At 41.2% G+C, this 23598-nt stretch overlaps 1 protein-coding gene across 14 annotated transcripts in view; it reads left to right on the top strand.

Moving 5' to 3' along the window:
- Nucleotides 1-23598, top strand: part of Mtd (TLD domain-containing protein mustard) — a 253295-nt gene that overhangs the window by 178538 nt on the left and 51159 nt on the right. For 13 of the 14 annotated variants that reach the window (XM_076427942.1, XM_076427939.1, XM_076427937.1 and 10 more), the window contains 2 exons: nt 1538-1644; nt 12829-12917. In XM_076427942.1, coding sequence (XP_076284057.1) covers nt 1538-1644; nt 12829-12917 — 196 coding nt within the window. Of the gene's footprint in view, nt 1-1537; nt 1645-7645; nt 10386-12828; nt 12918-23598 lie in introns of those variants that run through there. The other variant, XM_076427941.1, reaches the window with a different exon arrangement.

The following is a 23598-nucleotide window of genomic DNA, read 5'->3' as shown; positions in this document are numbered from 1 at the left end:
TCATGAAATACGTTTTTTCTTCCGGACGGTAATTTCATTCACGGAAGTTCCATTGTGGCTGCGATATCCGCGTCGGCCATTCGTTCCCTGGATCCGTCTCGCGAGTTCATTTGCGAGCCGCACGGTTCGCTGCCTTGCGAAATTACGACTTCACGCGGCTCGCTGATCCCGCTTTCGCGCGTGTCAAATAATAAAAGAACCAATTCAGATCCAAAGAACCGATAAACGTCGCGCCGTTGTGCTCGCCAATTCATCTTGCCCGACTCGTGAAAAGAATTTCACCGACGCACAGTGGAATATCTAAACGGAGGAGCGCGCAGAAAATAGCGTTATTTGCAGACTCACGGTTATAATATTGAGTATTGTTGAATTTATCTTAACATTAAACAATAAAGAACACATTTTATTAACTTTAAAGAACCGAGGTGATCTTCATTTTTTATTGAGAAATTTTCGTTTCAGTTTTTGTGTTGCCCATCGTTAAAATGAGTGGTTCACGAGGCCACTTTATCGTGGTATAATGGCTTTTAATTATAATTGTTAGACTACTTAACACTAAACCTACCGACCATTGAAACGAAATGGCACGATTCAATTAATTTGGTTTTCGTGGAACTTTTATTATAATTTATACTCTCGCTCAAAAGTATGTGGACAACACATTCAATTTTTATATGAATCTTTGATGAGTTTAGTTTACACAGTACTAGAGAATATATTTTAATAATAATTATGTGAGTTTCGTATTTAAATAACCGGGTATCCACTTTAAATATTTAAATTTTAAAACGTCTTTAACACTTTTGGCGATGAATAAAAATATTATTTTTATATCTATGATATACACAGGGTGTTCCGTTTATTTGATAACGGAAATATCTTTTTACATTCGACACATATGAAGGTCAACACTATTATACTCAGAATTTGATACTCTATCGATCTATGGTCTAAAAAATAGCACATTCCATTTTAAAAACTCAATTTCACTTTGAAATCCCCCTCCCCACCATTCTAGTTCTCAAAAAAATTAGACTATATGATTTTATCCTTCATACCGAACAATTTTTGTAAACAAATTTTTTTCGTAACTTCAGTGCGTCACAAGATATTTCCGTTATCAGGTAAACGAAACACCCTGTATACACTCCCGCTCAAAAGTATGTGGACAACACGTTTAATTTTTGTATGAATCTTTGATCAGTTTTATTCAATTTTATGCGGTCTAGTTTAGACAGTTGATAATAATTCATTAGATATCTCACCAATAATTATGATTATTGTCTTGAGAAAACAGCAGACCACGCTAATAGATTATATCAATTAAATTGTACAATTTGGTACTATTAGAATAAATTATATTTGCAACAAAGTGTCCATATACTTTTCAGCGGGAGCGTATATTTGGATAACGAAATGTGTAAAATCATTTGTGATTTGGTGGTAGTAGATTTATGGTTAAACAGTCGATCAGTCGGTCATGAAACAAAATGAATCAGCGTTCTGCCAGTCACTAATCGGCCGCTTTCTTTCGCAGGAGCAAGAGCCGCAGCGTGGATCACGGATTCACGACGCCTTTCGACTTGGATTCGTTGCGGAACAAGGTCGAAGGACGCTTCGAGTCCGTCGACAAGCTATCGAAAGGTGAGTAATCCCGTTTGAGAGCGTCTTGAATAAATCGCGGAAGCTTCCGCGGAGCAGGAAAAGAGCTCGATCACCGCTCGGCGCGGCGCGGCACGGTGGCCGTGTAGGTCGCGATCCAACGAAGGCCTCTCTCGATCGCAGCAGGCGCTACGCCAGCCGTTCGTGCGACGACGATCCGCAACCTTACTCGAGCGAATCGCATTGACTTACTTTCCTTAAAGTGGCACGAACGCTGCGACTGATCGATGGTTTCGCGCGCGTCACGCCGATCGCGGCATTTGTCCGCGAATTTACCGTCGTGCCGCGCGCCGGTTCGCGCATCAGGAATCGATCAAACCCGCCGCGGCGATCTATCAGGTTCCTGCGAAACGGATGGCCGATCGGCGTTCTTCTGCTCGACGTGTTATAATTCAGACACGGTGTATGTACATCAATCGAAATAACGCCCACTGCAGTGTATACACTTTACCGTTCGGCCTGCTAGCTCGTTTATTCGTTTCGCGAAAAATTCTACGATCGAGAGATTCTCGTTCGACAGCTAAAACAGCGGGTGATTTTTCAAAATGTTTCTCGGAAGAGGTTCGATAATGCACGGATGTTTATCGGGATATGTAGGCGACTGATATTTACATGCACAGAAAGACAGTTAATGAGGAAAACGTCTTCAACGTACTGTTTAGTCTGTTTCATATTGTCCAATGATCAAGAGTCTTGTTATCTAGTAGGCAAACACAGAGGGGTTCACTGTCCAAATAAAATATATCGATCGACGTAGAGTAGATAAGATACTTTTCGCGGAACGGAGCGAGGAAAAAGCAAACGTGGAAAATTATTCCTCCTAAATATTGAAATTCACGATTTCTTGCGAGATTTATTATGGGTGGATGTGGAGATAGCGATGATTTTTAATTTCCCTTTATCCGCTTTACATTCAGATACTATAAGACTGTGGGTCTTTATGTAAAATGAAAATGTCCTGAGATAAGTAAGAAGGTCTGACGTAGGCCGAGGTCACAGAAAAATAGTAGCACCACGCGATCTAGGAAACAGCACGGACCCGAGGGTTTTTCTTAGATCAAGGCTTTGCTGTATACATATACAGGGTGTCCCAGTACTGATGGTACACCCGTGGAGGGATAAAATATATTTGAGTTTTTGAGAAAATCGAGTTCCTCCTCCTCCTCCTCGAACATACACTGCTGTGCAAAAGAAAGAAGCACCCGGAAGAAAAATAGAAAAGCGTAAAAAATCAAATGAGAACACAGTAATTTGAACACAGTAATTCATTTGAATGGTTCTGAGAATATGTGTTATTGCAGATTGTCTAATACTTTAAATGCAATCAATCAGCCATTGTACAATGCAATTTCTACATAAGATATTATTTTTGTCATTATATCTTATAATTATATATACTGGGTGCTCCTTTCTTTTGCATAGTAGCGTAATCTGAATATGAAACGGACGCCCTATGGATGTACAGTGCTATTTGGGATTATTCCATTAAGGGGACACGATGTCAGCGTTAATCTGTCCCGGTATGCGCGGAGATTGCCACGAAAATTTAAGCGGTGCGTGGTCCCACGGCATTTTATTAAACAGAGGGTCCGAGTATGTAACCCAGATACGCGTGTGCAGCCGTGGTGCAGCGTGCAGTATGCGCCCGTTTGCGCCTTTAATGGGCGGCGAGGATTTGCCAAATGACGGTCGCTCGAATTCCCGGTTGTCCGTGGAAATTTATCTAATTACCGAGCCAGAGCTGCGCCAGGAGATCGATGATAATCGGGGAATCTGTCAGGCAATTTTAACGCGGACTGCGACCGGTGATTCCGAAAAATTCGCAACGACAGTGACTGATCGCCGCGTGCAGTTTCGAATAATGCCCGGGATAAAAGCCAGACGATTCCGAAGAGATCTAATTATTTGGAGAGAGCCGCCTGGAAATGGGAAATGGGAAATGGAGAGGGGGAAATATTCCATTGCAGGATTCGGGAGAGAGTAGGATGATCGCGGTCAGTATTATAATTACAAGTTTTTCATTTTTCTAGTTTTCAAAGTTCGTCTTTCGTGACCCCAGAAAAATATTCTGTATGCTTCTTTTCGCTGATGCATTGCAATCATGTTCGGATTTGGTAATTCTTTACTATCTCAAAGTATTTCGAAGTGCCACATTCATCTTTTACGGAATTTTAAGAAGATTCTGGTGTGGCAGATCACATACTGAGGAAACAGATTGACTGTCAGTCGGACACATGGAAGTTCTTCTTAATTTTCTAGAGCACATATGATATTATTCCTCCTCGAGTTTACCCGCGCGGTTCGCGATCTTCCACTTCGATGAATGTTTAACTTTCGTGTTTGAATGGTTGCGGGGTGGAGGCGCAGTTGGTCTACTTCCTCCCGTTTAATCCGGAGCTATATCCAGTCCAGACTATCGGTGTACTACATAAAATAGGTTCCGAACGATTGTTTCGTTTCGCTGCCAGGGGATATTGTTCCACCAGTGAACCGAGTATGTACTTACATACATACATGTGTTCTGGACCGGTATCAATTAATAAGTAAAACAGCGGGCACCAATCTCTAGGTAATTGAGAAAATCTTAAAAAGAAGTCAAGCGTTCCGGATTTATTCAAAGAAGAAAGTCATCTTCTATAAATGTAGAAGATTTAAATAAAGAATAGGTTATAAAAAAATTAGATCTTATTAGCAAGACATCTGAGAGAACTTAACAATACAGTTGCTGCATAAATTTCAACATGAAGAGGGCTTCACAAATATTGTTTTCTCGTTTAATACCAGAGTTCTAGATAAACTAGCGTTCTGCAAACAGTAAGGGACACTTGTGAATTGATAAAAAAAACTTCCAGAATTAGAAAAAATATAAGGAGTGTTCTTGACATTTCCACAATAGTGTGGCGTATTACCTGGTTTCAGCCAATGATACCTCGAAGAACGTGATTAGGCTACGAAAGCGCATATGTGGAAATGCACGCGGTTCCTGAAGTTGTCGATGAAAAATGAAATAAGGCTGGGAGAGTAGGCGCTGTGTGCGATAAAGCACGTGCATCAAAGTTAAATTATCGCGCCAACGATGACGTGATCGCAACATGGCAGTGATAGTCAGTCGTCCGTGGCAGTGGCGCGAGTAGTCGTCGCGGCGCGAGTTGCCATCCGAGAAGTTGTCGAACACGTCCTTTCAACGTAAGAGGATCCGGAGATCTGGCGCATCGCTCGTTTTCCTTATTTCGCGGTGGCCAGTCGCGTCCCGCGTTTGCCTGTGTGCGATCTACGCGGTCCATCTATCTTTCAGTGTGCTCGATCGGCCATAAAATCGAGACGCCAACACCTGGTGCTTGTTATTCGCGTCCGTAATTGCTGTTCCACTGTGCACGATCCGCATCACCTTGAAACGCGCGAGGCTGCGGCAGCTACGCGCGCGAAAACGAACGCCGCCGAGGCCCCGGCATACGATCGAGCGATCTTTCCGTCGATCGCCGATCTATCCAGCCTGATTAGTGATCGGCAATCAGTGTACACGTGGCTAGAGAATCGATCGACGAACTTTTGTGCTCGCGATAACGCGGTCGAGCCGCACGTGCTCACCGGTGAGGATCTCGGAGAACGCTTCTCGATCTTGGAATCGGCAGCCTCTAGCTTCAATCGTCAGGAACCCTTCAAGAAAACGAGGGTCAATTCTGCGGTTGTAAGGGAAAACGCCGCTCAATTTAATTGAGCTCAGTTTACCAAAAAAAAGTCATTAAACAAATTCACAACCACAGAATTAATTTCGATTCTTGTCTCTCTGGTGGTTAGCTCTACCTGTGGCGAACAGATGTTGCTCACTATTTATTTGTGATCGTTTTGAATTACAAAAGAGGATCGTGGTGGCTTAGTGTTCATCGTAAAACCGTCCGAGCCAAGGAACAAGCGCGCGACTAAAATATTTCAAAATATTCCATAAACCGCGCTAGCGTACCGAGAATTATAGTTTTACAGCCATAACCGCCTGTTACCAAATGCATCTCTAGCCCTACTTTCCATAATTTTCCACTATCTCACATAATTTTCCAAAACCACACCTACCAACGAGCTTCCCTAAAATCTATGCGGTTACAAGAGCAGAACTGTTTTAGTCTGCCTTGGAGACAGCAAGCCGAATCTTGGACTTCGTCAATGAAGAAGCTTGTTCTCCGGAGAGACATTAGACCAACATTAGAGAAATTTATATTAAATTGATTTTAGATCATATTTTCCATTTCGTTTAACCTTGGTGCCCGGCGTTGATAAAATTCGATAGCTTTAGATAACGGTGAGAAGGTGACATGACAGGTAATGCGCGAGGAACACGCTCGGTAGATCCACGAACGTCGTTAATAGCTGGGCTAATTGAATAGAAATTACATAGAAATTCATTTAGACACTGCAATTCATAGAATTACGCCAATGAAGCCTCTATTAAAGGTTTCATCACACTGAAAACAGAATAGAAACTTTATGATCCTGTTAACCTATCGCCGTTTAGATTACAAGTCAATTGAAAGTGAAATCAATTGGAGATAAGTAGGAAGAATTTCGTCGTAAACACTGCCCTCTATAAGCTCACACAAATATTGCCACAAAACTCAATATCATAGTAATCAAAAGATATATAGTATACCATAACGTTATAAAAAATATACAGGGTGTCTCAGCTGAAGGAGGTCACCTAAATATCTCCTTTATTTTTAATGGCACAAAAAAGAATATTTATAGCATGATTTAAACGGCATCGAAGGAGAAATATCATAGAACAATTTTTTTTTGTCCGGTTATTTTTTCATAGTTTTTTCAAGGTGATCGTTATTTTTCATCGGGAAAACTTTTTTTTTATTCCATCTTGTTAATGACTTAAGCATATTCAAATGTATTTTTTCGATGACCTTGAAAAAACTGAACAAATAACCGGACAAAAGAAATTGTTCTTCTAGGATATTCCTCCTTCTACCATTTATATTATGCCATAAATATCTTTTGTGCCATTAAAAATGAAGAAGATATTAAGGTGGCCTCCTTCAGCTGAGACACCCTGTATATAATTCAATGAGATGGTTTGACAATTATTACGAGTAGTAAGAAAGTTACAATTATTGTGAGCAACGGGATATATTTTGTTATTAATAAAATAAAAACCCGTGCAAAACTCATTCCATCAAATTCGATGTAGTTGCAAATGACTCTATTGGGCCCGTTAGCATCCGTACAAAATGAGAGGGATAACTTGTTACTTAAGTCGCGACAGTGCGCCTTTGTTGTCGAACGATTGTCGGTACCGATATAGAAACCTCCGCATCAGCAAACTGAGAATAATTCTCATTTTCTGCGACGTTGTACGCGGAGGTAACACTAGAATCAAGAAGCCAACCTCGAGTCAGCTTTTGATAGGCGCCGCCCCAATGTGTCGTAGCGCCGTTACCGTTGAATTTTAAGCAGGGATTAAAGACGTTGGCTTTATTACCCGCAATGAATATTCATCGAGATATTGGAACGATTCTATTACTGTTCCAGGACTGTTACACAATTTCGTGTTCCAGAAACGTCCGAGCCCGTTCCCAGAAACAGTTACCAAAATCGACCGTGTTACTGTTCCGCGAACTGTGTCCTGAATGTTTAAACAGCCCTCTATCATCTCAGATATGGATCGCTGTTAATCGTTGTTTTTCTAACACGTTAGAAACGTTCTATTTACATTCAACGTGTCGCTGGTGACTTACAAGAGAAGGACCCCAAGTGTCCGACTTCGATTTTGATAATCTTTTGTGAGACGATGGTACATGGATCCCTAATGATGTCTGCAAAATATTAGGTGTAATTACGCAATAGTTTCAAAGATATAAACAATTGAACTTTCACGGAACCTGCTTACACGGCTAATGGAACGGCAACAAGGTATGAAAGTTTAATTGTTCATATCTTTAAAATTATTGAGAAATTACACCTGATATTTTGCAGACACCATTAGGGATCCATATACCATTGTCTCAAGCAAAATGATCAAAATCGAAGTCGGACACTTGGGTCCTTACCTTGTCAGGATGCAAATGTTGACGTCGTCTCTTCGTCACAGGTTATTGATGAATTTGAAAATAGACATTAGTCGAATAAATAAATAGTTCACCACCTGACATTTCGGTGACTGCGAAATTTTCCAAGGTAACGAGGTTTGTAAAGGAATTTTGGGCAGCTTTCGACCGGAAACCGGTCGTCCGGTAGAAAAAAGGTTCCCGGGAACAGGTTTGGGATCCGGTCGGAGAATCATCGGTATCAAAAACGAGTCCTTCTAACAAACGACTCGGTAGTCATGACGCCTCGAGGGAGAAAGTCCCGTAACTCGCTTCTGCTCGACGTCTTCGGAGCGATCGGTTCGATAACGCGACCAGAACACTGTCCGTGTAAAATGGTTGACAACTTGTAACCTTCGAGGCTGCCGGGGATTTCATAATCGAATTAGCGTTCCCAAAGCCGCGGATGAAGTCATCGTTCGTGAAACACGCTCGGCTGCCTGAATGATTCGTGCCGGTTCCCTCGTAAACCGGCTAGCTGCAGGCGGCATGAATCGTTTGGACAACGTGAACCTTAGGCGTGTTGATTGTTTCGAGTGAACGTACTAAATTGACGTAGAAGCGTAGAATCGCGTTTACACGCATGATCAGTCACCACTTGCCCTGCTAATTACTTCACGTTCTGAATTAAATAAGCCGGTTAGCAATTGCAAGCAATGCGGCCCGAGACACGGGCTGTTAATTTCGGTTAATTATACGGTCGTACGACTATACTGCTTTTTCACAGTTCACAATCGCATGACGGAGTTTATTTATAGCCAGCTCGCAAAACGTGATTATCCTTTTTATAACAAATGATGTCGAGTTTTGTCAGTCACAGTTCGCGATACTTCGAATTATGAAGTCAGGATAAAGTGTGGCGTTAGAGAGGGAAGAACCCTGCCTTAGACACTGGGCTACCGGAATAATAGGGATCGGTGACTGGTCAGGTACTGTCCAGTGAAAGAGTGTAAACTAGCGGGACGGGAACGGGGCTAGGGGGACGCAAAGAACACCTCAGTGGTCAGACTAGAACGTAGACGCCTATTCTCACACGCATTATTGGCTCTAACGCGCTATTGGCAGAGACGGACACACACACACTAATCGGGCGCGTGACGCGGAGAGCGAGTCAGATGTATACAAACAAACGAGACAGAGCGAGCAATGCTGTCAACGGCCATCCATTGGCGTAGTCTGCGTAATCGGCGTAGTCCAAGAGTTAGCTAACTGTCAAGTTGATTTCATTTTTTAATTACTTCTGTAAAATGTGCAAGGTTTATCGGTGCCTCATAGACTTATACAATAAATAAAACGTAAAAATTTTAAGGTTAACTTAGTTCTTCGCGAAAAGGACTTGGAAAAAATCGGTTTTTATTTTTTTTAACTACGGCGCACCAAGCCATAAAATCTGTAAAAATTCGTGAACAATAACTATAACAATATATCGGTACTGTAAAAATATAAATGTTGTCACTGTAGAACTTCCATATGAAATCTGCATTTTTTCGATTTTTTTTTGAGGTTTTTGTTTTTTTATAAGCAGGATTTTCAATTTAGAAATCTGAAACCAATTGCAGAATATGTATTTGGGTCCTTGACATGTGTCAGATTTTTCTCAGAATTTCTAATCATCACTAGGAAAAATAGGCCAAAAACTGGTTTTTCTATTTCAACAGGGTTGAAATTTTACTCAGTACATTTTTTCTTGATGCCCTATCGAATAATCCGGCTCAATGGCACTTTTGACCATCTTATCCGGTATATTCGAGTTCTTTTGGATAAGGTACAATGAGTAAATAAGTTTTTATTTGTGACCGACGAATAACTGTCCACGGAATACAATCGCGTGCGCGTTGTTAGTTATTTACAAATTATTATAGTAGAAATGCATGGTAGCAATGTCTGTTCCTACGCCTATGAAAGGCGGGAGCTACGCGTGAGTCGAAAAGTGGGGATCGGGCGGAGCGTGCACAATGCTCTTCTTGCCCCGCACCCGTCCCGCTAGTTTACACTCTTTCACTGGACAGTAGTAGCGGTTAAAGTCTCGACTTGACTATTTGTCCATTTTCTAATGAGCGCAGGACGTGACCACCGCATCTGCTTTTCATATTTTTGGTGTCAACCAGAACGCAATAAAGTTGCCAAACAAATGGACAGAGTGCAGGCGACATTTATTTATTCAACGTCGGCTGATGAACACGTGGCCGAAGTTTGTTGAACATCCCGCGGAACGTTCTCTATCTGTGACATGGTACAATTGTTGTTCCCGTTGGAGACCATTAAAAGTTTCCGCAATTAAAAATCGTGGTCGAGAGACACTCGTGGGTTTCAGTAAACATTTCAATTGAACGTCTATTTCTGATGACGTGTCGCGAATTCCAGCTCCGTTGATACACATTATTTGCGCGTTCGAGAACGGTTCGCGCGCCAGTATCAGTCGTTGATCCTCGGCGAAGAGTGCTTACGCGAGTGTCGATCGGACAATGGAGATCGATTATACCATCCGATCGGATTCGCCGTGGGAATTCCTGGATTACGAGCCGAGCAACGTCTACATCGTCGAGAAAAATGTCTGTGACTATGTCGTGTACTATGTGGTCGACGACAATTCTCGACAATTCTTCGACAACTTTCGTCTATTCGCGAGTTCCATTGCAGGTATTGCTACGTTTAAATAATTCGGTGACAATTCGTCATCTTTCTTTATTGAAGGATCAAAAATAAAAGGGAGAGAAATAGAAATATACTCAGAAATTTTCAAAGTAACTGCAGTGAAGTCTCTATACTGGTTCAGTTAATCGCTGAATTAAGGGGGTAGACTCTTGTTTCCAGGATTGCAAGGGTGCGGAATGATAAAAGATCAATCCAGGCCTCGATCGCCCTCAACAGTTCTGTTTTTACGTTTAGGAGGCGTAATTTGCATTATTCGAAAGCATACAGCTGGGCATGTAGCTCTTTTAATAAAGCTGCGACATCTACATCCTGCTGAATAATGCAAATTACGTCTCATGAACGTGAAAAGAAGATAATAAACTAGAAACGAGTCTACCACCTAAAGCTTCCTAAGTTCAGCGTGACGTACTGTGCGTGCGTCACAAGAAGTCCCGTGAGAAGAATGCGAGGCTGATTGGTCATACTGGAAGGGGCACGCCTCGTTTCACACGTATTGGCCTAAGCGGTCGTACCAGTGGGGATGGGCGGAGCGAACGAGGGACTTCCCTCGTTCCTGTTCCATCCCCTTCTTCTGAAGCACGGACAGTACAAGCAACTATATTTTTACGCGAGCGCAACGTCACGTCGAACAAATCGAAAGCACATGACGACACGGGAGATGAGAGCGGCCATTCCGCGAACGAACGCAAATGCATTTAATTGTCGCCAATTTACAATCCTCGATCGCAACACGTGCTCAGGAATCGAGGAAGGAATCGAACGAGCGAGTGAACGCGCACTCCGCTCAAGAAAATCATCGGACCGTTTCTACATCGTCTCGCTATTAATTGCAACGATGTAGCAGTTCGAGCGAACCTCGAACAATGAAATCAATTGCTACAACTATTGATTTTCTCGGATTAATTCGAGAGTTCGGACTCCGGTTGGTCGGGAATTGTGTGTTGAAGCGGAACGCTCGACGCAGTCAATAGTGAATTACACGCCCGAGGAAAATGGCGTTTCAACTTTACGAGGTTTTACCCCCTCGTCGCGAGTTATAAACGGGACCTTGCGGGGGACAATCGCTGAATGAGGTTTTTTCGCTCGAACGTTGACGAGTATAGTCTATCTTTCGAAAAACAGACTCGAGATAATTGTCTACTATGATCATGCAACGCTGCCATAGAAATGTTTTAGAGACTGTTCGAAAACTGCATTACAATACCTTCGTTTTGCGTTGATTGAAACACCAGTGTGTTTATTTGATTTTACAAATTGTCCACAGTTCAATTATGTATGTTTAACACGCACTTGAAATATTGAAATGAATAGTTTCCTCGCGATACGTGTCACGAAACGTTCGAACGTTATCCTTTGCTAGTGTGAATTTGCATTTCTTAAGTTTAGCCGACGAATGCAAATTCGTGCTCGTTGCTTAACCATAATGGACGGTTCCTCGTTTGAGGTGTTCGCGAGATACCGCGAAAAAATACACGATTAACGCGCATTGTTAACGCGTTCGCCACGTTCAAAAATAAATTATCTTAACAGAGCCGACTTTCTCCGCGACGCGGCGCGGCGGCGGAAAGGTTAGTATGATTCATGGATACGGTGCTTGCCATTTTCATTAGGTAAACTAAGACCTTGAAGAATGCAGTTTGCACGAGCTCTGCGATCGTCGTATCCGCAGTTAGAGAAACCGTGGTTGCGAGAAGAAAGTTTTTTTTAGAAGGTTCTACGAAATGATGAAAACTATTTTAATATTCGCCTGAAGTTAATATGCAATTACTTAATGTCGTGTATAATTAATATGACACGCTCTTTAAATTAGAATAACTTTTTTATAAATGGATGAAACGACGAAATTTTCTATTAAAACTAAATTGTCATGCCTGTAAATAATTTACGATGCTATCCCAGAACGTTCGCATTGAAATGAACGTGGAACGACCTAGAAGAGATTATTCGATCGCTTCCGTCGACAGTAACGAAATTCAGATTCGCGAGCGAAGAGGTTACCCGACAGAGAACACGAGATAAAAACCGCAGGCAATTAAACTAATCACGAGACGCAACATTTCCGTTTGTATTCCTCGCGGAGAAAACATTCGGTCGCGTAACAAAGCCAACAGGAAGAGGTGTCAATTCAGAGGCTTGTTCGTCGTGATGCGATGGCCTTCGGCGGTTCGGAAGACTCGTTCGAGTTCAAGCTGTCTTCGTTTCCATAAATTGCCCAATTTCTACAATAATAACATGGACGCTTTAACAACCGCACATTTTATCACGGAACTTATTTCTCACAATTTTGCCTTTGAACATTTTGTCTTTATAAATTGAATGGTACGGAAACGTTCATACCTGCAGTGTTTTATAGAGACTTTTCCATTGTGTTCCCGAAGAAACAAGCAAATGAGTCGATGAAACTGATGATTTTCAATTTTTCTTGCAGATTCGGACAGCGAGAGCAAAGATGGCTCAACAACTCAAGAGAAGAAACATGGCCGCGTCTCACAGCCTATCAGCACTATCGCATACACGGTGAGTAGAATTCGACTGGAGGATCCTGATCCCACAGCTATGACAATAAGACACTCCCTCGAGCTTGCAGTAGCCTGACGCGAGTGCACTCGTGCTTGCACCGTGTCAAACAATGATCAATAGTCGCGGAGATAATTGGGTGTCAAGGGGAACGAGCGTAACCTCTGTTCCAACATGTAAATGTTTGTTGGAAATGTATTCGTCGACGATGCACACTGCTACCTACGATCTGCATCCGGTGAAAAATGTTTCTGCTTCATTCCTTCCGCGTTGAATTTAAGTCCGAGATTCGAGACCCAATTTCAATTTGAATGAAAAAAATTGCGACTTGAAAATAAATCTTAGTGAACCCTTTCTTGATATTATAGAATCAATCTTGAAATTATCTCTCAAGATTTCTCCGTATAGCAACTGCAAGAAACCAAAGTAGCATTCTGGAAATATTCTTATGCAGCTTATTATGCATCTGCTACCCACAAATTGTAGGACATAGATTAAGGCGAATATTTGAGCCTCGGTTTGAGTATGAAGTTCGTATTTGAAAATGAATTTCAGTCTATGCATTTCCAGACGAAAAATTTGTGGAACTATCACTCGAGATTTCTCCATGTCGATTGCACGAAACCAGAGCTGCACTCTAAAAATGTGTTGAGCCAAGTGGCTATAGAAAATTCATTCGAATTTGACAAATGGCGGGACGAGCATGATGAACTGCTCGGAGCAGCAATCTCGGTAAAGTGCAAGCAAAGTTCGACCGCGAACGTTCAAAGAAAGTGACGGAACTTATATTCATCGATCTTGGAACGAGCCACCGAGACGCTCTGATGGGATCCGATGTTCCGTCGATCGCAGTTTCGAAACTCACCCAAAAGAGATTTATCGCGCGAACGACGCCGGGAACCGTGCTACGCGGGCCCCAGAAAAATGAGTTCGTCGAGCGAAACTGACGCGTCCATGAGTGTCTTGTTAACAACCGCATACCGCGTGCAACGAACGAGCTTGTAATGGTGGAAGACGTACCACGAATGATTCATCATTGTCACAGAGACACTCGATCCCGGGCCCGTTCACGTCGAGCGGTATCAAGCGATACTTCTTCTTCATTAATTATTATCCACGTGCAGTTTCCACAATTAATGCGAACCTAATGCTCCTCCCATTCCTCTCGTACCTGTGCAAAATCGACGCGCACCTTCTCCTCGGAGTAATAGATCTTTCAGGAATAAATCGTGATCGCCAGCTTCAGTTTTGATGAACGGTTTTGCCAGCTAAAAAATGAACGGTTAGGTCCAGGCCACCAATATTTTATTTGGAAACCGTTCAAGTTGAAACTAAAGGTTCAGTGTAAATTAGATTAGTAGAGTGACGTCGCGTCATTAAGATACTGCAAGAGAAATCTTCCTATTTACTCACCGCTTCCACGAATCCATTGGGAAGAACGCGAATTTACATAAACCTCTGTAGACTATCGCGATTAGATGTAATCTAACTATAATTCGAAGTACATCAAAGTACGTATTTATAGAGGAGCATTCACGAAAATGATAATTGAATTGAGAAATTATATCTGTGTATTGCAAAGTGAACAGTCCATTACACTCGTCTCACCATTAGAATATAAACTAGCGCAAACATTCCAAAATAAAAATCGGTTTTCCATCTGAAGCAAAAGATTACGTCACTCTTAACGAACAACACGTCAAAGTGTAAAACGCTTGATTACATCTGACAGCTGCACGATTGCATAAAATCGAACGAGGCACGGGGTTCGGTTATCGCTGTACTGCGCCCGTCGCAAGAAACCTCTTAATTCGCTGATTTCAGTGGCTCAAGTTTTGATTTGTCGTGATTAGTCATCGGTAGATTGCGAATCTTTATGCATTTATAGAGAAATTTATGAAATTCAGAATTGTTGGAAAATTGAAAATGCCAATATATGATTTCTCTTGTAAGGTGGAGTGGGGTAAGTCCGCCCTAATTTTTGCAAAGTTCAACTTTAAACTGATGTATCTTCAGTCTGGTATGTAAAAACTTAACGTTTTTGGTATCAAACCCTTGCCACAGTTATTACTGATGAATTAGTATTATGTAGGATTCTAATTTTCCTTGAAAATTATCATTTTGATAGGATATTGTACAAAGTGTCAACTAAGACCCACTTGCCCCGAAAATGGGGCAAGTCCGTCTCTGAGAGTTAAAAATGCTTTCGAACCTTGTTTCACGTGCTACGGGGCAAGAAAAGAATTATTATCAAGCCTGGTACAAAATGCTTTTTATTGCATTAAATATATTGTTTAGTTTTATAGTTACCCATACAGTACGCACTTACCCCACCGTGATAGTACGGACTTGGCCCGTGTAGTAATATTTACGGGGCAAGATCATCTTATTAGTGTTTTTTTTCAATAAATTTTAAAAAATACAATAAAAATGGTTTATTTAATGTAAACCTACATCAAAATGTTTGTAGTACTTACCTAAAATAACAACACAGATTATATTAATAACTTGTAAACTATTGCACGTTCAGGGTAACCTCAAAGTTGTACGTGTACCTCGCACGTGACTGTTTGGCATTGTTTAATTTAAGCGAAGAAAACACCTTTATTCTTGGGCGACATCTATGTAGAATAGTTCATGCTAACTTATACTACATTAATAAATACAAGCCAGAGAAATTTCGTTCATATTATAATAAAAATAACAAATTAACGGACTTACCCCACTCCACCTCTTATTAAAACCATTCAATTTGGTTTCTATTTCTTGCGATCGATGCAGCAATTTTTATTTTCCATAAAGATCCGCAGTCTAGTCATCAGGTAGTTGGTTCATCGCCGGGTCTCCGACCACTCGTGACAATGTAAATCATTGATTTTCCATTACTTTATGGCATAAAATACAGGTTCGTGTGCCACATTCATATATGAATTTTCTTCGAAATCCTGAGCATTAATTAAATCGCTATTTTCGATTATAATTGTCAATATATATGTCATCGTACCAACTGGGAGTTAAGACACGCGCAAGTATTTTCGGCCGCAACACGAGCACGAAAAGTTTGGAGAACTCGCTGGGAATCCGTCGCATGCCAAACTCTTGTTAGGCGACTCGTTTAACGCGAAACTTCGGGGACTGGTTCCGGAAGACGCGGACACTTACTATGCAACAGGAATTTTCGCGGGGGTGGACGTGTGAGCGGAGAGGGTGGTGGATGAGAGGGATGGAAACGCATCGCTCGAATTCTGGAGCAGAGCGACGCCGTCGGTTGAGAAACACAGGACACGGACTGGCCTGGCACGCGACGATCGATACCGGAAATCGAATGACGCCAATTCGAACACATTTCTCATGCATTTCTCGTGCCTGGCGAAACGAAGAAAAATGTCCGCCGCCTTCGCGCGCGTTTTTACATTCACTCTCCTCCTCCTCCTCCTCCTCCCACCGATATATCTCGCGATTGTGTTCGTTTTCGGCATACAGTCGATCGGACCGTTTAGTCCGCAAAATGGAGTTCGTTCTGTCCCATTTAACTTTTCTTTCAATACACCGGTGGTGGTTCGATGTTCCAGATTCGCGTCGTGCAAAGATTATAAAACGTCTTTGCTTATACAATTTAACTCCCGAGAAGACGCTATATTACGTTTTTCATCAATTCCTGCTGAGATATAAAAACGTTCAGCATGGGCATGAATGGGATTGAAAAAGTAATTATTCATAAAGAAGATGTTTTCAGCTCGTTCGACCGTTGCGAAGTGGTACTTAAAGTTTTAACGAGTGGCACGAGGTTAAAGTGATGGATACGAAGTAATTCTTGCATCGAAGCGTCGAAATGAATTGCTGGGGTAAGATCGTGTTAGTAGGTGACGAAACGAGGAAATGTAAGAACCCGTCATTAACTAGATAAATGATGCAATTCAGACGCGGAAAGGATCGCTCTGATCAGAAGTAAAGTATCGAATTTAGGAGGGAGTGGAAAGACACTGGATGGAGGAAAGTGGAAAAAATTAATAAATGCGAAACTCTGGGGAAACACAAAAACGTCGTTGCTTAAAAAATTGTGATAAGAAGAAATCATCGTTTTCGTGATTGAGGAGATTAACACTTAATTGGTCAAACAAATTGGAATATGTTAGCGCAAAATTATTGAGAGTTGGAAGCTTCGGTAAAAGCAATTTTATCAGAATTTCGAGGTTGAAAAATTGACTTTTGGCCGGGATACGCTGCTTTCTAGAACATCGTGCGATTATGCGAGTCGAGGGGATCTCTCTAGCCACCCCGTGCGCGAAAATTTCTCAACCGAGTCTCGCCGGGTTCGTTGCACGGGATGCAGCTCGCCTGGGGACGAGTGAAGTTGCACGTTGCACAGACGCCAGACGGTTCGAGATGTTGCGCAACAACGTGCTTATGCTTTCCTGAGCGGACGTGCGCGTGAGCGCAGCGCAGCGGCGCAGTCCCGCGGATTGACGCTCACTTTCTCGCCTCGTAACCGACACGACATTTCGCGGGTTTCAAACAGTTTTGAAAGACTTTGTGCATTTTAACGTGTCGACCGCGCGCGGACCGGTGAAGGGGGAATGACCGATACAGAAAACAGAAGAGAGAGAGAAAGCTGTCCGAGCAGAAAGACTCGGTACCTGGGTACTAAGAACTAGACCGCGGATTTTCATGCGAAGTAAAAATTGCCTAACCCATTGCGCTCAGAGAAATTTTAATTCGAAAATTAGACATTTCTTCCGACCTAGAATAATTTTACTGTATACGATTTTTTTTATCTTATGGATGTGTAATTGATTAGACGCCAACATATTTAACAATTAGACTGCGGATCTTCATGCATTTATGAAGCAATTGGTTAGGTGAAATATAAAACAGTAAAAGATTTTTAAAATTCGAGAATGCTATACATATTGCTTTTAATGTAACAAAGTCGTTAAGGGATGAAATCAATTTTTATATTATTCCTGCTTCCCACGATCAATGCAAAACATTTTTATTTTACAGAAAGATCCGCAGTCTATTAATAGTCGAAACAATATTGTGAATAATGGTACAGCCTTTTCTTTTTGTTAATAGTTGTAAACAGCTAAGAATGATACAACAGCATTTTTGAACTCTTCAAATGTTTTTTCTATTTTGCATTTGCTCTACTATTTTTTTTATATTAGCTGCTGTACCATATGTGTAATATTATTTTTTATATTTAATATACCCCGAAACGAATCTCGTTCAACAATCTTATTGGCGTTCTTGATCGAATATTTTCTGCCGGGGGCGGTAGTAATAGGTATCTAAAGAAAAACTAGCAGTCAGCTGAAAAGTCGGGGCGCAAACGAGAGGTAAGAAAATGTTCAAGAGGTGGAATTGAATTTTCTCGGGCAACAATGGAGCCTTAAATATAAAAAGATTCTTGTTCCGCTTCCTTTGTGAGATTACCGTTCATTCTGGCTCCAATAAACGGTCCCGGACCGCCGCAGAATGTACCGAGGTAGCGGAAGGACCTAATGTTCGATCTAATGGTGTGTCCCGAGTCGGTGATTCCACCGGGTCGTCCCATTATCCCCCGCGCGACGGTGCTGCAATGGCCGAGATTGCCCTATAATCCAAGTGTCGCGCTGTAATCAGTATTGCTCCGGTCCTCCGATTAGAGCTTATGCTTAGCTTAGGCCGTTCGTTTTCGCCTCTTGCACCCCGTTGATCGATCAACATCTGTCATCCGACTGCTTTTCTTCTTATCTGCCTCGGCTCACGTGAGATCACTCAATGAAATCTAAACAATGGCCGGATGTGGATTGATCACTTTCATTATACAGCTGGGTATTATAAATATTTATCTAAAATAATGATCCGAGTAAATACTTTTTGGTCGAATCGTTTGTTCGGTGAATTCATTATTCGCGATGAAAGTTGCGATACATTGAAAGTCAAGCGAAACTGAAGAGTGCGTTTAGCAACGTTCAAGAACTGTAACAGATTGGTGGGATCGTTCTGATTGGAATTTCTCTACCGATAGAGATAGTTTAGTAAACAGCTTCGCGGCGAATGGTTTTCAGATATTTTCACTCTCTTGGATTTAATGGAAGCTTTCTTTTCGACGCCGGCAATTAACGGCCGTCCATTTGCTTCGACCTCCAAGCATCTTCGCCATCGACGCGAACGTTTTAAGTGAACTCAGCCGAAGGTGGCTCGCAAAAGCCGCGGAAATCACTGGTTTGAAAGGATCTCGAGTATGAAATCTTCCTTCAGAATGCGGCGCTTTGACGATGAACTGCAAACGGTGTCGCAAGTTTTTCTCCCCTTTTCCCGGGGAACTCGAGGGACTTAACGAGCACCTCGTTTTTCACGGTGAAAAACAACCGGTGACTCGGCGAGGGCCAAAAAGCGGGATCTTTCACTCCGCGCCTCTTGAAAATCGACTCCTTAACCTAGTGCCAACCGAATGTTCGCGCGTGTACCAACGTCGAAAATCATTTTTTATTCATTCCTGTAGCGTGACTATCTTCGTATGATCATTAATTCTTCATATTCTCGCTTCGCGTCTACTAGAAATCAATTTTCCGGCTGCGTGCCCCTTTATAATTAAATATCCGAACTTCATAGACCATGCAACATTATTTTTCAAGATGGTTAAACACTGATTCGATCTCTTTCTCTGGCCACTAACTTTCAATCTTTTCACTATGTACCAGTTAGAATCTTTCTCTACAAGCTTAACACAGAATCTGCAGGTGCAAGTGTACAGTAAAGCCTTGATCTAAGGAAACCGTAGGATTTCCTGCACTGGTTTCCTACGAACCACAGGATGAAAGAAACAGTACGGACCCAAGGGGTTTTCTTAGATCAAGGCTTTACTGTAAAATGCAAGTAACGGGCGTGTGTCGCCTTATAGATCTATTGACTGACACTAATAGCCTAATAAACTTCAGATCTTTATGCAGTGTAAAAATTGTCTGCATCGATTGCAAGGAACAGGAACCAAATAGAATGTTATTTCTTCCCTTATTAATTTGAACAAAGGAGAAATAATATATTGACATCTTCAATTTTGAAAATTTTTCAACAATTTTGAGTTTCGTCTATTCAATTTTCCTATAAATGCATAAAGATCCGCACTCTACTTATAAAAATGGCAAGATAAGAACTTCATTATTAAAACACGTGCTCGAATGAGAAAAAACTTCATCATTTCCCGTGTGAAGAGCTTCAATAACCGTGCAAAATTGTACAAATTGTACTTCGTAAAACTGTTTCTGCAGCTGGATGAACACCGACTCAACCAACCATCCTTTGGCAATCATTAACTTTCAATCTCATCTCCGCTTTTCCATTAAAATTCAATTCCTTCGAGCCGTAAACATGAATCACCGAATCGTTTACGGAATTGGAAAGCAAGTCCGTCGATTACGGCCAAAATTAGTTCGGAGACCGAATAAACACGGATAGCGTGATCGCGTATGCCATATTGCTCCGGGATTAGCAAAGTCATTAATAAAAGTTGATCACGAGAGCCGGTCGCAAATCGTAGATTAATAATCGCGTGTAATCTAGCCGCGCACGATTCGCTGCATGTTACGTTAATGTCTAGGATAGACGGTTAATGTAGTGTCATGCTTAAGTTACTTTTATCGATGCACGTGCGCCGGCCTTGCGTTATTACCGCTCGTGATTATCCGTGGATGTTGGAATCGATGCAGCTGCAGATATCGTCTTCCTCGAGACGTTCATCTTTCATTCCCGTGTCGGGATACCGCTTAAAACGGATGGAAACGGGAAAGGAAAGCAGCTCGGATCGATCCGAGCGGATCTAACGTAACGAACGACCGTGTAACTCGTGAGTAATGGATCAATGTGTTATCTTAAGGTTTTTCTCATGCAAAATCATTCTTACGATTCGAACTTCCCATCGCAAACATCACGAGTAGATAAGGATGAAGTATTGTCGGATAAAATGGTCACAAATGTCCTCGGACCAAATCGAAAGGCTAGTGGGACCATTCGATAGCGCATCAAGAAAAACCATGTTGTTTAAATTTCAGCCCCATATCTCAACTGGAAGGGTAGTTATGGAGTAAAATTGAAGACATTCGTTTTTACCCTATTTTTCTTATTTAATCGTATGCCGAAATTCTGAAAAAAAATCTAATAGAAGGCAAATACCTAATAGCGAATATCCTGGTTGTAAAAAATTCTTTAAATCAGAAAAATGCCTTGAAGTTTAAAAGCTTATATTTAAAAGTTTATATAACTATTGGTTTTTACGAAATGATAACAGGTTAAATATCATCAATTTCTCGAGAATCAGCAATTTTAAGTTCATACAGTTTCCATTACTGGTTTTACACGATTTTTTGAGGAGCATATCTAACTCCGTAAGAGAATAAGAAAGGACTTAACGCAAACAGTGAAAGTGGTCTACAAGATCCAGCGACAAAAGTGAATTCAGTGAAAGCAGCAGGCTCGCCCTTTCGCTTCGTGATCTTTCATTAAAAAGAGATCTCTGTCAATTAAGAAATTGGCTGGCATGCTTTTCAGAGTCCAGTCGATGTAATTCGCGAGTAAACTGCTGCTTCCTCTCGTCTTTAAACATGAATGACGGGCAATGAACCTATAGTGTTTAAGATTGGATGCTTTGTTCTCTATCTTGGAGGAAACTAATTAATAAAATATGCAATAGTACGAAAATCAAAATCAATGTTACATTGTTAAAATTTGCTGCACCAATTGCGAAAGATTATACATCTTCAATCAATATAGCAGCGAATAAAGAGAACAAGGAAATGCGAGTAATAAAATGTTGTCTCAACTTCGTTTTTCTAAATTGATACTTCAAATTTTTTTCTTCGTAAATTAATTTCCAAGTCATAACAAAGTATTCGGTTACTCGTGTTTAATTAATGCGCCACGGGATATCGGAATTTTCCAACAATATAATAATGGACGATTTCGATCTGTTTAGCAATTCCCCGAAGGGATTAAATGATCGGAACGATTCCCAATAATCCACGAGATTTTATTTCTTGCGAGCCGGTCGGGGCGGGAAGAAGGGGGAGGGGGGCAGAGGACTCGAGAAGAATCGACGAAAGAAAGTTTTAAATGGGAGACAGGAAAGCGTCGACGGACAAGGAGCAATCGGGAGAGAGGGGGCGGAGCGTCGCGTAATAATTAATGAATTTCCTCGGGACACGAATTACGTTTTAAGCGTCATAAAATCTATTTGCCAGCGGCATTCTCGAGAAACGAAGCGTTTCTGGAAAACTGCTTGAAACGAACCTATTATTACTATTATTCTACTATACTGTGATTAATGATCCCGTGTTAATTACGTATCGTGTATTTTTCGGAGGGATCTCGTTCTGAACCGCGGCGTTTTGAACTTTTCGGGGATCGGTTCCCATCGCGTTGCGTCGTTATAGTGTAACCGCGTGCTGTAATGGTCTCTGAAACGGTATAACGTATTATAGACAGGAGTTCCTGAAATACTATACCACAATGTCCGCGTAACGGTTTACTGCAATACCTCAGCAGTATCACCTTGCGACATTTCTGCGACGTTACGGTGCAACGTTCTCCGTAACGTCATTAGCCGGTTACATCGACAATGAATAACCCTTGGACAGCGAATGAGGGGTCATTTTGCTTGGCTAGTGGCTCGTTACCGTATTTCTTTACCTGCGCGATTACTTGCAAAACCGCGAGCGTTACTGAAAATTGGAAAAAATATCGGAAACCGATAAAAGACTCGAAACTGGATCGCTTAATCACGAAAAAGTTGAAACTCTCCCCGTGATCGTTAGACTCTCGACCACTTTCCACTTTGTTTTGTAAATTAAACAATTAATCTCGATGACATGTAGGATAAGGTTGCTCAAGTCGTACCGCTTAAGAAAAAAACCGTATAAAACTTAGGATTTATCAAATGAATAGAAATTAAATGTGTTATTCAAAGCTTGTGTTAATATTGTTGTTATTTATTATAACGAAATTAGAGAATCTATATGCTTTCACGTAAAATAAACTAAATCTTTAAAAACTTGCATCGGTACGACTAAAGGAACCGGTTTCCTAAGTCATATCACCTATAGCCTAAGTCGTACCTAAGAATTCAATTAAGCAACAATAATATCATAATTAAAACGTATTTTTCATTAATCTGTTTACATGACACATAGGTATTCAGTTAGTACAAACATCACGTACGAATTTTTTTGTTCTTTTGTCAACACCAGCGCATACATCGTGCACCCATGATTTGCATTTCATGCATCGCATCATGTTTTCCTCCCGATCTTCTCCACAAATAAAACAAAACCAATCGCTTTTCTTCTGTTTAATTGTTAATGCCAATTCCTTTTTATTAATTACTGCGATTCTTTTATTTGCCGCATCTTTTATGTTTTCTTTATTCTGCGTTGACGTTATTTCGACTGACGAGCTAGTACGACTTAGGAATCTCATATGTGTACGACTCAGGACACGGCACAAACTAAACTTAAAAAGTAAACGTAACCTAACTGAATAAAATTAATACGATTTCGTTTCGACCAAACGATTATGTAAATTCTACTGAATTTATATTTAATAAGGAACATAATTTTATCAATAATTTACTTGCAAGATAAACTTACTTGATGACAGGATTTATAATGAAGCCGGTTTATGGCAGACAATAATACATAAAGCA

The sequence above is a fragment of the Lasioglossum baleicum genome, chromosome 7, assembly GCF_051020765.1.
Source record: "Lasioglossum baleicum chromosome 7, iyLasBale1, whole genome shotgun sequence".
Classification (NCBI taxonomy): domain Eukaryota; kingdom Metazoa; phylum Arthropoda; class Insecta; order Hymenoptera; family Halictidae; genus Lasioglossum; species Lasioglossum baleicum.
The sequence above is the reverse complement of the archived record's forward strand: the minus strand, read 5'-3'. Positions and strand labels throughout refer to the sequence as shown.